General features: G+C 38.2%; 1 protein-coding gene across 1 annotated transcript in view; it reads left to right on the forward strand.

The window, feature by feature from the left end:
• The window catches only part of SLC15A5 (solute carrier family 15 member 5), a 98,841-nt gene that overhangs the window by 55,670 nt on the left and 28,975 nt on the right, over positions 1-14,196 (forward strand). Inside the window, exon 6 of the mRNA XM_037848358.1 lies at positions 10,254-10,442. Coding sequence (XP_037704286.1) covers positions 10,254-10,442 — 189 coding nt within the window. The remainder of the gene's footprint in view (positions 1-10,253; positions 10,443-14,196) is intronic.

A 14,196-nucleotide genomic window follows, 5' to 3' on the forward strand; every position in this document is an offset into this window, starting at 1 on the left:
CTGAGTCCCTCCCTCCAGCCAGGAGGCATCTTCTTAACCAGCCACCTTGCCACCCTCTAACAAGCCGTGAACCGAGTGTAAACAGCAAAGCTTTTGCAGAAAAAAAAAAGTAACTAGGACTCTTTAAAGCAAATTGACTTGCCCACAGTCACGTGACTAACAAGAGGTATACTCAGCCCTGGATTCTTTTTTTCTATCCTTTATCTGCTGCCATTAGTGGCTATTCAATTTGGAAGATATTTAACCATTATGTAGTCCCAAACTTGATTAATTGAAAATTGAAGAGTACAATTGTTTAAGGATTTTTTGTCCTTTTATACAAATTAAAAAAATAAAGACTCCAATGCATTATCCTCTTGGTGAAACATAAAGACAATTCATCTAAATTCTGTAAACAAATTGAGTATCATTCTAATTGTTTACTACAATGTCTAAAGCAAAGCATAATGGAAAAAATATAGGACTGCACATCCATTGTCTGGGATAGTTCAGCTGTTACACTATTGAGAAAAAACTGACTTAGTAACGTCAGCTGCAAATCATAGCCACCAGCTCTAATTCTACCACAGGCTCTCCATCTTCAGCTAAACCCAGCAACAGTGGTTGCTGAAAAGCTTCTCCCCTCTTTTCCATCAATTTCATGTGCATCCACTCACTCTTAACAAATGATTGGCTCCTCTAGGTTGCAAGATCAAGGTCATATGGTGTGACTCTCTTCAAATTCACCATTCTGTTTCTCAGCATCCTCTGTATTCTCAAACATTGCATACATTTTCTCTTTTGCCTTAGAAGATGAATTTTTTCCTCCTTTCTATAACTAACATATTTGGGCCCTTGATGCTTTTCTCTCTCTTGCCTACTTTAGGACATTTCTTTATTATTTATTTCTTGCTCATATCTTTAATTTTTCCCATCTCCACTAGCTCCTCCCTCAGCATACAAACAGGGCCAAAACTTCCACATCTTACAAAACATCTTCCTTTAATCCTGCTTACTTCTTTTTTTTTTTTTAATTTTCAATTATTTTTTTATTTTATTTTGAAATAAATTCAAAGTTACATGAATAGTTGCAAAAACAATACTAGCCCCATACACAGAATTCCATCATACCCTGACCCCTCTCCCCCAATAGCTTAATCCACCAACTTTAACATGCTGTCACATCACTATTTCTTTCCCTCCCTATCATTCATCATATATTTCTGTCTTCTGAATATATGAGAGTTAGCTGCACACATCCTTGAACATCCACTGTAATTCACGTATGTACTCCCCATGAACAAGAACATTCTTTTATGTAATTCCATTAAGCCCAGCTAAGAACTATAAAAGATTCAACAATGATACAATGCTTACATTCTGTATTTCCTTTTCCTTATGTCTAAACTGTGTCCCTTCGAGCCACCTGTCCTCCACCCTCTAATCCCCTCCAAGTTCATCCTTAGCATTCAATTGTCATCTAGTTAGACTGTCTTTCTTTCTTTTTTTTTTTTTTCTTTTTTCAATTGTGGAAACATATATACAGCCTAAATCTTCCCATTCCACTCCTTTCCTAGCCTTCCATTAGTGGGGTTAATCACATTTAGAATGATGTTATGCTCTTTCCCACCATCCATTACTAGAAATTTCCCTTCACCTCAAACAACAACCCTACACACCTTTCTTAACTTCCCATTGCCCCTTCCCCCATTTCTCTTAATCCAGACTCAACTTTTCATCTCTATGGTTATATTCTCTGATAATTTCTTTGTGTTTACTGTAGGGCTTAAAATTAACCTCTTAAATCCCTAACAATCTTGTTTTTCTTTGATACCACCTTCACTTCAATAGGACACATGAACTATGTTCCTATAGTCCTTCATTCCCCCACCTTTATATAGTTGTCTAAAATGACATATTTTACATTGAGTTCAAAACCATTGATTTGTCCTTAGAGTTTGTGTATTTTTTATCATGTAGGAAGTAAATAGTGGAGTTATAGTTCAAAAATTATTGACTTCTATTTGTATTCCATTGTGTTTGGAGAATGTTCTTTGAGTATATTCATTTTTTTTTTTTTTTAAATTTCTTGAGGCTTGTTTTATGTCTCAGCTTATAGTCCCTTCTGGGGAAAGATCTGTGATCACTAGAGAAAAATGAGTGTCCTGGTGATTTGGGATGTAAGGTACTATATATGCCTGTTAAAATTCTCTATATCTCTTTCTCCTTTTTTTGTCTCTCTGTTGGTAGGGCTTCCTTTAGAATCTGAAGTAGGGCAGGTCTTTTATTGGCAAAGTCTCTCAGCATTTGTTTGTCTGTGAAAAATTTAAGCTCTCCCTCAAATTTGAAGGAGAGTTTTGCTGGATAAAGTATTCTTGGCTGGAAATTTTTCTCTCTCAGAATTTTAAATATGTCATGCCACTGCCTTCTCGCCTCCATAGTGGCCTCTGAGTAGTCACTACTTTTCTTATATTGTTTCCTTTGTATGTGGTGAATTGATTTTCTCTTGCTGCTTTCAGAACTTGCTCCTTCTCTTCAGTATTTGAGAGTCTGATCAGAATATGTCTTGGGGTGGGTTTATTTGGATTTATTCTATTTGGAGTTCACTGGGCATTTATGCTTTGTGTGTTTATATTGTGTAGAAGGTTGGGGAAGTTTTCCCCAACAATTTCTTTGAATATTCTTTCTAGACCTTTACCCTTCTCTTCCCCTTCTGGGACACCAATGAGTCTTAAGTTTGGAAGTTTTATTTTATCTATCATATCCCTGAGATCCATTGCGATTTTTTCAATTTTTTTCTCCATTCTTTCTTTTGTTCTTTCATTTTCTGTTCTGTGGATTTCTAGGGCAGTGAGATGTTGTTCAGCTTCCTCTAGTCTTGAATTGTGAGTATCCAGAGTCTTTTTAATTTGGCCAACGGTTTCTCTTATTTCCATAAGATCTTCTATTTTTTTATTTACTCTTGCAATGTCTTCTTTATGCTCTTCTAGGGTCTTTTTTATTGCGCTTATATCCTGGGCCATGGTCCTCTTGATGTCCTTTAAATCCTTTGCCATGTTTTCGTTCTTTGATTGTAGTTCTTTAATTAACTTTGCGAGGAATAACGTTTCTTCCGAAATCTTGATTTGTGTGTTTGGAGCTGGATTCTCCATATCATCTGGTTTTATCACATGTATTAAGATTTTCTGTTGTTTTTGGCCTCTTGGCATTTGTTTTGCTTGATAGGGTTAGATTTTATGCTGTGATCTCGGGCATTCCTCCCAATTCATGTCAGTGGATGTTGAGTGTACTGTCACATTTGTCTCCCCGCTACCATTCCAGGTTATTAACTGGTTGTTTGTCCATTTATGAATTGTTCTGGGGGAGACTAAGTCTTCCACCTCTTTCTATGCTGCCATCTTCCCAGAATCCCCCTGCTTACTTCTTAAGTTACAGGTTTAGCTTTCTCCTTTTCTTTACCACCAAACTTCTTAAAAGATTGGATGACACTACTTACACACACTCACCACCCACTCATTATTCAACCCCTCGCTTTCTGATTCTGCCCTGGGAGTTCTGTTCATTGTAAAAGGTAAGCAATAATCCATTCATCAATACAGTTGCCTTTTCACCACCTTCATTATCCTATATCTCTCAAAATATTTAACTCTATGGTTATCTATTCATGTATTCAATTATGAGATGGAGCATTTGCATGTGGTGGGGGGATGTGTGTTGCTTACTGTGAGTTTGGGCACTTTCTGGCTAATAAAAAGTGGTAAACAAAACAAACTTGGTTCTTGTCCTCACATTCGATTGCGATAAGTATGATGAAAGGAAAAGATACTACAGGGAGATTAACAGGCAGGATCTAGTTTAGATTTTATGAACTGCATACCTGAAGGATCAGTAGGCATTAGCAAGTAACAAGTGAAGGGAGAATGTTTCAGAGAAAGGGAAAAGCATGGCAAAGTCTTAAGGTAGGAAAAAATTTAAGATATTCAAGAAAGATAAAGAAGACTGTTCTGGTTTGCTAATGCTGCCATTTTGCAAAATACCAGAAATGGACTGGCTTTTATAAAGGGGGTTTATTTGGTTACAAAGTTACAGTCTTAAGGCCATAAAGTGTCCAAGGTAATGCATCAACAATCGGTGCTTTCACTGGAGGAAGGCCAATGGTGTCCAGAAACCCTGTTATTTGGGAAGGCACATGGCTGGCATCTGCTTGCTCCCAGGCTGCATTTCAAAATGGCATTCTCCAAAGTGTCAGTTTCAGCCTTCAACAGCCATCTTCAAAATGTCTCTTTAAACTGCAGCATGGAGTTCCTTCTCTTTTTGCTCTTACGTAGGGCTCTAGTAAACTAATCAAGGCCCACGCTGAATGGGTGGGGCCACAACTCCAGGGAAATTATCTAATCAGAGTTATCACCTACAGTTGGGTGGGTCATATCTCCATGGAAACAACCTAATCCAAAGGTTCCAACCTATTCAACACTAATATATCTGCCTTCACAAGATTGCATCAAAGATAATGGCTTTTGGGGGGTCATAATACATCCAAACCAGCACAAAGACCAATGTGAGTATAGTGGTTTGGAGCTGTGTGTACTGCAAAAAACACATTTTAAAACTTGATCCATTCCTGTGGATGTGAACCAATTGTAACACTTTTGATGAGGTTACTTCAGTTAATATGTGGCTCACCTTAAATCAGGATGGGTTTTAATCCTATTACTGGAATCCTTATGAAATTCAAACACACAGAGAGAAAGGCACAGAAAGCAAGAAGCTGAAGGTCAGTAGAAGAGAGGCCAGGAGAGGCTGCTGTGTGCATTACTATGTGACAGAGAAGCTCAGGACCAAGGATTACCAGCAGCCAGACCCAGAATGCCAGTTTTTGCAAAAAGAGCATCACCTTGATGATGCTTTGATTTGGATTTCTCCTAGCCTCAAAACCTTGAACTAATAAATTCCCATTGTGTAAGCCAACTCATTGCAAGGCATTTGCTTAAGCAACCAAGAAAACTAAAACAGTGACTGAAACATGTTAGATAGGAGAAAGTAAGCAATCACAGTGCAGTAATTATCACAGGCCAGATCATACAGGCCGTGTTAAGGATTTTGGATTTAATCTTAACTGAATGGGAAATCACAGGGAATTTAAGCAGAGGAATAATATTCAATTTGCATTTATATGAGATCACTCTGCTTAATAGGTTAAAGGTGGACAACAGTGGCACAGGAAGTCCAGTTATTGTTACTGCACATAGTCTGGGTTAACATTGTGATGGCCTGGATTAGTATGGTGGAAATCATCTAATTTATGAATCTCTAAGCAGATGATTCATAAATATTTCTCTCTTGAGCCAACCAATCTTCTGAACACCATGCTCTTTAATGCAATCTTGTAGGGGCAGAGGTAGTAGTGTTGATTAGGTTAGAATCTTTGGATTAGGTTGTTTCTATGGAGATGTGACCCACCCAACTGTGGGTGACACCTTTGATTAGATTATTTCCAGAGAGGCATGGCCCCACCCATTTAGTGTGGGTCTTGATTTAATCACTGGAATCCTATAAAAGAGCTCAAAAACAGAAGGACCTCAGTGCTGCAGCTTAGAGAGACATTTTGGAGATAGCCATTGAAAGTAGACTTTTGCTAGTCCAGAGTTCGCCTAGGAGAAACTAAGAGATCATCCCCAGATGCCTAGAGAGAAACATCCTGAGTGAAAGCCATTTTGAAACCAGAACCCTGAAGCAGATGCCAGCCATGTGCCTGTGCCTTCCTAGCTGACAGAGTTTTTCCAAATGCCATCAGTGTTCTTCAGTGAAGGTACTCTATTGTTGATGCCTTTGTTTGGACACCTTTATGGCCTTAGGACTATAACTTTGTAACCAAATAAACCTCCTTTATAAAAGCCAATCCATTTCTGGTATTTTGCACAATGGCAGCACTAGCAAACCAGAACAGATTTTGGTACCAGGAGTGGGGTGCTGCTGAGCTTGCAAATACCAAACATGTTGGAACGGCTTTTTAAATGGATAAGGGGAAAATTCCGGAAAAATTGTGAGGAGCTTGATAGAAAAGGCCTAGATGGCTTTGAAGAGACTGTTGGTAGAAATATGGACTGTAAAGATAGCTCTGATGAGATCTTGGAAAGAAATGTTGAATGTGTCATTGCCAACTGGAAGAAAGGTAAGCCTTGCTTTAAAGGGGCAGAGAATTTGGCAAAATTGTGCCCTGCTGTTGGATGGAAGGCAGAATTTGAAAGCGATGAGTTGGGATATTTAGCTGAGGAGATCTCCAGACTACAAGTGGAGGATGTAGCATGGCTTCTCCTTGCAGCTTATAGTAAAATGTGACAGGACAGAGATAAGCTGAGAATTGAACTCTTGGGTGCAAGAAAACCAGAAACTGATGGTTTGGAAGTTTCTGAGCTTCCAGAAAGTGAGACCTCAGAGAATGGTGCCCCATGCGAGGATTTAACCAAACATGGAACACAATTGCCATTTCAGTACAAACTGAAGGATTGGAGATGGAGTTATCTAGGAAGGATTTGTAGAAAGTCCTATTGTATGACAGTTTTTACCCCCTGTATGCTTCATGCCAAGCCTACAGATTTTTTGCGAGATCTGTATAGATGGAACCACTGCCAGTCTGGATTGGGGGGCACAGAGAAGGGACAACTTCAAAGACAGAGCCATGGAAATTAAGGTCTGGAGTCAAGAGGTCTCAGGCAGGGAGAGTGGAGTGGCCTGTGCACATGGAAAGGGTGAGTTTGCCCCAGAGGCAGAGGGTGGGCCTTCCGCCTAGATACTTAGGAAGAGTGCTGCCACCCCAGGGCTCAGAGAGGGTGGAACACATTCCCTGGGGATTGGGAAGAGTCTGGCCACCACCCCACTGTTCTGAAGGGGTTGAGCATGTGCTCTGGAGATGGAAGAGAGTCTGTGTGCTGCCCTGATGCTTGAGGAGCATGGGGTCAAAAAGGTGGTCTCCCCAATGTGTGAATATGTTGGAGCACTTGCCCCAGCATTTGGAGAGGAAAGGGCTGCCACAGAGGCCCTTAGAAAGGGTTGGACTCCTGCACTCTCAAGCCCCAAGGATAAAACATCACTATATAAGTGACTCTCAGACTTTGAAATCTAATGGGGTTTGCTCTGTGGGTTTTCAGAACTATTTTGGTCCCTTGAACCCTGTTATCATTTCAGTTTCTCCTAATGGCAATGAAAATGTTTACCTATAACTGTCCCTCCTTTGTATATTGGTAGCAGATAATTTGTTCTAAGTTTCACAGGTCCAAAGGTAGAGGGATTTGCTTTACGACAGACCATGCCTGTTACTGATTTTGATAGGATCTTGTACTTGCCTATTGTTACTGAAATGATTTAAGGTTTTGTGATATTGTGATGGGATTAATGTATTTTGTATATGGAAACATCATGTCATTTTGGGGTCCAAAGGGTGGAATGTGCCAATTTGGATGTATTATTTCCTCCAAAATGCCATGTTCTTTAATGCAGTCTTGTGGGGGCAGAGGTAGTAGTATTGATTAGGTTGGAATCTTTAGATTAGGTTGTTTCCATGGAGATGTGACCCACCCAACGGTGGGTTATGCCTTTGATTAGCTTATTTCCATGGAGGTATGGCCCACCCATTTAGCATGAGTCTTGATTTAATCACTGGATTCCTATAAAAGAGCTCAAAAACAGAAAGACCTCAGTGCTACAGCTTAGAGAGACATTTTGGAGATAGCCATTGAAAGTAGACTTTTGCTAGTCCAGAGTTGCCTGGGAAAAAGAGAATACCCCCAGACACGTACAGAGAAATGTCCTGGGATACAGCCATTTTGAAACCAGACCCCTGGAGCAGACACCAACCTGTGCCTATGCCTTCCCAGATGACAGAGGTTTTCCAGACACCATCAGTGTTCCTCAGTGAAGGTACCCTATTGTTGATGCCTTTGTTTGGACACCTTTATGGCCTTAGGACTATAACTTTGTAACCAAATAAACCCCCTTTTTAAAAGCCAATCCATTTCTGGTATTTTGCATAACAACAGCATTAGCAAACCAGAACAGCTAGCTACGTTTCACAATTTCAATTATATTCTGAGCACATCTCTTCAGAAGATCCCTTTGTACCTCAAACTCAGCATGTTCAAAATAAATTTCACTATCTTTTGCAAAATCTAAAATAGTTCCTATTTATATTAATGTCACTACCATCTTTCCTGTCACCTAGACTCATATTCAACATTGATCTGCTTCTTCCTTGCTCCTTGCTTCAGTTGCTATGGTTTTATCAGTTGAATCTCTTGCATCTTATGTTTCTTCCTCCTTATATTTTCCTGCAGTGGGAGCCCTGATTGTAATTCAAGATCCCATTAAACTTTACAAAGGTTATTTCTATAGCTTCCTGTCATCCTACCTCCCAATATCTCTCCCATTCAACTACCTAGCACACAACCTTTAGAGTAATCATCCTAAATGACAATTCTAATAATTTCATTTGTATCTAAAATCTTAAGTGAATCCATTATCTTCAGAGTAATTTCCGAATTCCTTATGAAGGGTATTAAATGCCTCTTATGATCTGACCCCAATCTATCTTCTTCCCTGATCCCAAGTAACTTCAGCTTCTCACCATTCTAAAAATTTTTCCATCCCTTTCACAACTCTGTGCCTTTGCCATTTGTGCTGCCTTCATTTTTTCCTATTGAGAACTTCCTTTAAGGCACAAAATATTGTCTCTCACCTCTCCAACTAGAAGTAAATTCTTCTTTTTATATTCCCCAACAGGACAATAGTCTGCAATGACTGAGAACAGATCTAGTTCATCGTGCATCCCCCACTGTGCCTTGCAAATAGCAGTAACAGAGTAAATATTAACTTGAATTGACATATTAGCTCTCTTTCTCATGGGTCTATAATGTGCAAAGTAATCTAGATAAATACAATTACATGATGAATTTGGTCTTAAAGGCAGTTAACTTGTGAAATTCATATTTTCCATATGAGCTGTTTTCAGAACCACAGTCTCTACTTCATTATGAATGGGCCTTTATGGAATTCAATTTGAAATAGTAATAAAAAATAAAATCCTTAAATTCTTAAACTGTTATTCAGGTTTCCTCCTTTTTTACAGTTTCTATTTCTTGGGGACCCAGGAAAGAGCAGACTTTAATTGATATATTTTAATGCTGAGATATAATCAAAAAAATTACCTACCAGTTTCGCTATCAACCAAAACAAAACACTAAGCTATTTAAAAATGAGATTGATTTTTCTGAATTGAAAGCTTTACCTTATCTAAAAGTTTATGCAAGTTAGCAAAATGTGACTATCTCTAAATTTCAAATAAATTCCATCAAGCTAAAGTTTGCCTCTGCTCTAACAATGGGATTAAGTCCAGTAATATGAAAGATAAACTGAGAAATATAATGGATGCAGTAGATATAAACTGTAACAAAATCATGACTCACTTTCCAACCAAAATTCCCTAGAAAATTCCTTAAAGGCAAATGGAAGAGATCTAGACTACTATCTGAAAAATGCTTCCATTTATACTTTTCATCTAGCTAATTCACCCATTTAAAAAAAAAGTTTGCTAACCTAAAGTCTCCAGTCCTTAAATTCTCTAACAGCTGTTTTACTTTTTCTGCAAAAATTAGAGAAATGTCAGAAAATCTGAGGACAGATAATGCCTAAAGGTTGTTTCAAAACCATTTTTAAAATATGATTAAAACCATATGAAGAGATAATTTTATTTTAATTTCCCCAGTATCATTTTTGATTCATATATATCCAAAAATATTATCTATAATCATATATCACATCTGGGGATAAAAGTTCAAAACCATAGCTTTATCTCAATAATAAATTCTTGAACAATAATGAATTGTTCCTAATCGTTACTAGAAACCCTTATAATACTAGTACATTATCTTATTTAAATCTCAGACCCTGAGACTATAATTAAGATGTTACATTAATTAATATATATAATTCATAAAATTACTAACCCCATCTTAAAGCTGAGGAAAGTGATGTGAACTTAAGTAACTAGTCTGCAGTCATGTAACTAATAAGCTGGGAAAGAGGAAACCAACACAGCTTCTCTGAAGCCAGAGCCCAGGCACGGAATGGATATACAACATTTAGCTGGCTCCTGGATGACCCCAGGCAAAAAAATATTGGGGAAACATCCCCTAATGCTAATATATAAGAAACACTCTGGTTGATTACACTAATTTCTAGCTTGTTTTTAAATCTTTTTCTTTTGCATTCTTTTCCTCCAGTTGCTGGAAATCTTACTGCTGCATCTTCTGTTATGGTAGCTGGCTTTTCTGAAATACACAGGAAACACTTCCCTCCAGTGGAGCAGACTACTTCAGGCAAAGTTCTCACTGTTTCTTCCATGCCCTGCTTCCACCTGGTTCTTCAGTACGTTTTACTTGGAGTGGCTGAAACACTGGTAAACCCAGCCGGTGAGTAACAATTTGAATCAACTAGTGTTAGAACATGCTGAAGCTTTCCACAGAATACATCACCTTCACAAAGACAATTAAAATGATTGCCAGTCTACACATTCCCTGGCGATTTCCCACAATCCCTTAGAACAAGCCTATTTCTTACCCTTATTTTTTTTTTAAAGTGTCTAATATCTCTTGATTCCTCTACCACATATAGAACAATTATAATTATTATTACCTGATTCTAGGTAGGCTAAAGGCAATTACTATTTGGTCAAATACACAACAGAAGGGGTAAAACTGCTCAAACCCAGAAGGAAACTCCAAAATACTCAAATGAAAACTCTCCTCTCTTCTCTTTCCTTTCCTTTTCCAACCTCCCTCCTTTTTACTTACAGTTAAACTCACACACAGACCCCCTCCAAAAATGACATCCAATGTACTTTGAGTTTTATAAACATGCAAATGAAATAAAAATTTAAGCCAACTTTCCAGATAACTCAATGTATTTAAATTATGGTACATTAAATTAAGTATAATCACGAGTGTTTTGTAAGACAGATTCAGAAGCAACTTTATTAAATTTCAAGGGTTTCTGGATTATCTGGGTTGTTTATATTAATCAAACTAGTCAGTTTAAAATTCATCAAAATATTTCAGTGACTTCCTGCAATAGAATAATATATGTCTGTGTGTGTGTGTGTGTGTGTATATATATATATATATATATATATATAAATACACAAACACATCTATATGATACCAAAGAAATTCAATGAAAAAAATAAAAATAAAATAATTTGTAACATTTGTATATAGTCATATAACTTTTAAATATAATTTTAAATAATTTCATTCCATTTATTTTATATGAATAAATTATTTTATGAGATTCTATGATAGGGACAACACTGTGAACTGCAAGGGATACAAAAATACAAAAGAATGCTACTACATAAACATTGTGATCTTTCCTGATGTTATTTCCAGAAAATCGATGGAAGGAGTCAATCAAAATTTTCAGGATAGATGTGGAAGCAGGTAATGAGTGAATACGGTCAGAAAATTCCCAACCAGCTTAGCGACATTGGTTCAAGCAAGATATGACAGCTGGAGATGTACTTACAACCATAGACTGTTAAAAGGCAGATTATATAATATAAATCACTTAGTCCACCCCCACCTTATTTTACCCATCAGGAAACAATGATCCAACGAAGTCAACTGATTTAGCATTCATGAAGTAGGAACCAGAAGTCGTTCATTGAAGTTCCACCTCTGTCACTTACCAGCTGTGTGACCTCGGGAACTCATTTAATCTCCAAACTTCACCTCTCTCATCTTTAAAGTGGAAATAATTACAATTCTTTTTTATTTCATAGCATTAGTTTAGGAATCTATGGAATGGGAGAATACTCCTTGAGAATCAAATGAGATAATACATGAAAGGATATTTTAAAATATAAAGTCAAATATTACTCTTCCAGGAGTCAGTACAGCATAGTGGTTAAGCTCAGTGGGCTTAAAGTCAGACAGATCTAAATTCAAACCCAGTTCTGCCACTGACTAGCTATGTGAACTTGGGAAAAATATTCTGCATTTCTGAGCCTTTTTCTTCATCAACAAAATGGAGAAGAGTTGTTGTAAGAACTAAGTGGAATATTTTATCATAAAGCACCAAGCACAGTGCCTGGTATATAGAAGTCACTCAATTCTTAGAAGCTATAAAATGTGTTTGGTTACTGTTGTTATTTTTATCTTCCGCATGAATGAACAGTGTCAGAGTCAGGACTCAAGCACAAGTGCCCTACTCCCTGCTCTTCCTACTTCACACAACTCAAACTCCAACTCAGGAGACCGGGTGGTATAATCAGAATTGTGTCTTTCTTACATGAGTCATCCTGGATCCCTCCCTTTCCCTTACCTCTCACCTCCAATGTAACAGCAAGTCTTAGACTTCACTCTGAAATCTAAGCCAAGTATGCTCTTGTCTCACCATCTCCTTTACTGTCATCCTAAGCCACAGCACCATCATCTCCAGCACCAATTCTCCCAGAGCATCCTGACTGGTCTCCCTGCTTCCTCTCCTGCCACATGATAGTCTGTTCTCAGAACAGCTTCAGTGCTCTTTCCAAAACAGGTCCTATCATTCCTCTGCTTAAAACTCTGCAGTGGGGTTTCATAGGCAAATTCCTTACCATGGTGAATAAGATTTTACCCGGTTACCCTCTGTGTGGTGCTCAAACCATATTTTGTAACACTCTGTCCCTTGACCACTTCCCTAGAAATTTGATAGTCTTCAAAAGTGCCCAACTTATTTCTGCCCTAAGACCTCTGCACTTGCTCTTTTCTCTACCTGGAGTCCCCTTTTCTCTTTTCAAAGGCTGACTTCTCTCATGGTTGAGTCTTCTCAAAGTCATTCACCTCTTTAGAGAGTTCTCCCTGGTCCCCCTGTCACTTTCCATTCCACTACCCTGTCCCATTTTCTCATCTAAACTTCTTTATATTTGTAGGTTTGTTGCCTGCCTCTCACCATGGAAATGTACATTCCTTGAAGTCAGGACTCTTGTCCTTGTTCATCCCCAAGTTTCCTTTCTGGAAAGTGCATGCACAGTGCATGAAAGTGCACAATTAACACATATTTTTGATTGAATAAACCAGTGAACAAATGAATGAATGAATGAAATCTACCCATATTTTTTACTGCTGCAACAAAATATACTACTCAAATTATTGGTAATGTCCTACATTGATGGCACTGAGCAGTGAAGCACAGTGGATCACTTCCCAAAATATAGTATGACCCAGGGAGCATTAGGAGACCTCTTGAGGTTTGCGGGCAGAATATAAAATGAATTGGTTAACTTGCTGTATGTTTTTCTCCAGTCACATTAGGCTACATGGATACATGAAGACAGATAGCAGAGAGCTGACTGTTTGCCAATCAAGATCCAAAAAGCAAGAGATGGGCTAGGGACTAAGGGTGTGTGACAGAACAGAATTATAATAGTTGAACATGGAACTTAACCTGGGTAAAAACAGCAGTGTGGGCCATCAAGGGGGTGAGAGACATGAAAATAATGACAGGAGAAATGATCAGAGGACCTGGAGAAAACAAAGTATTTTGAGGACAGAATAGCAAAAAGAACACTGGGAGGATAGAAGCTGGTTATGTGTGATGCACAAAATTGAGATTATGGAGTGGTCACAGTTATTGGTATATGGCAGGGGCTCACGAACTATTTCTGTAAAGATCCAGGTAGTAAATAGTTGATATTTTTCAGGCTAGATAGGTTTTGTCACACCTATTCAACTCTGTTGCTGTGATGTTAAAGCAGACATAGATAATATACAATGAATGGGTCTGGCTATGTTCTAATAAAACTTTATTCATGAAAATAGGTGGCAGGTCAGTCTTTACCTGGCCTTCGTTGGCTAACCCCTTTTGGGCAGAATGGCTAAAGTGGAGTGGAGGACAAGGTCGTTGGAGAGGAGGTCAAGGAACTAAGAAGCCAACATTTGGGAGGATAGAGGTTGGACAGATGATCTATATGTAATTTAGGATTGTCAAGAATTAAGGCAGGACTATTACTGGAAAGTGTGACAATAAGACAGAACATCAAGAAATAGAGAACTATGGCCCAGAAATGAGCAGATGATAGCACAAAGGGGAAGTTTTCGCTAATATAATCTGATAGCATGAGATACAAAGCGGAGGCTTTTTAGGGATGGGGAAGGAATAATGGTCCAAAAATGGCAATAGGAGAAA

Source organism: Choloepus didactylus, chromosome 8 (assembly GCF_015220235.1).
Source record: "Choloepus didactylus isolate mChoDid1 chromosome 8, mChoDid1.pri, whole genome shotgun sequence".
In the NCBI taxonomy this organism is placed as follows: Eukaryota; Metazoa; Chordata; class Mammalia; order Pilosa; family Megalonychidae; genus Choloepus; species Choloepus didactylus.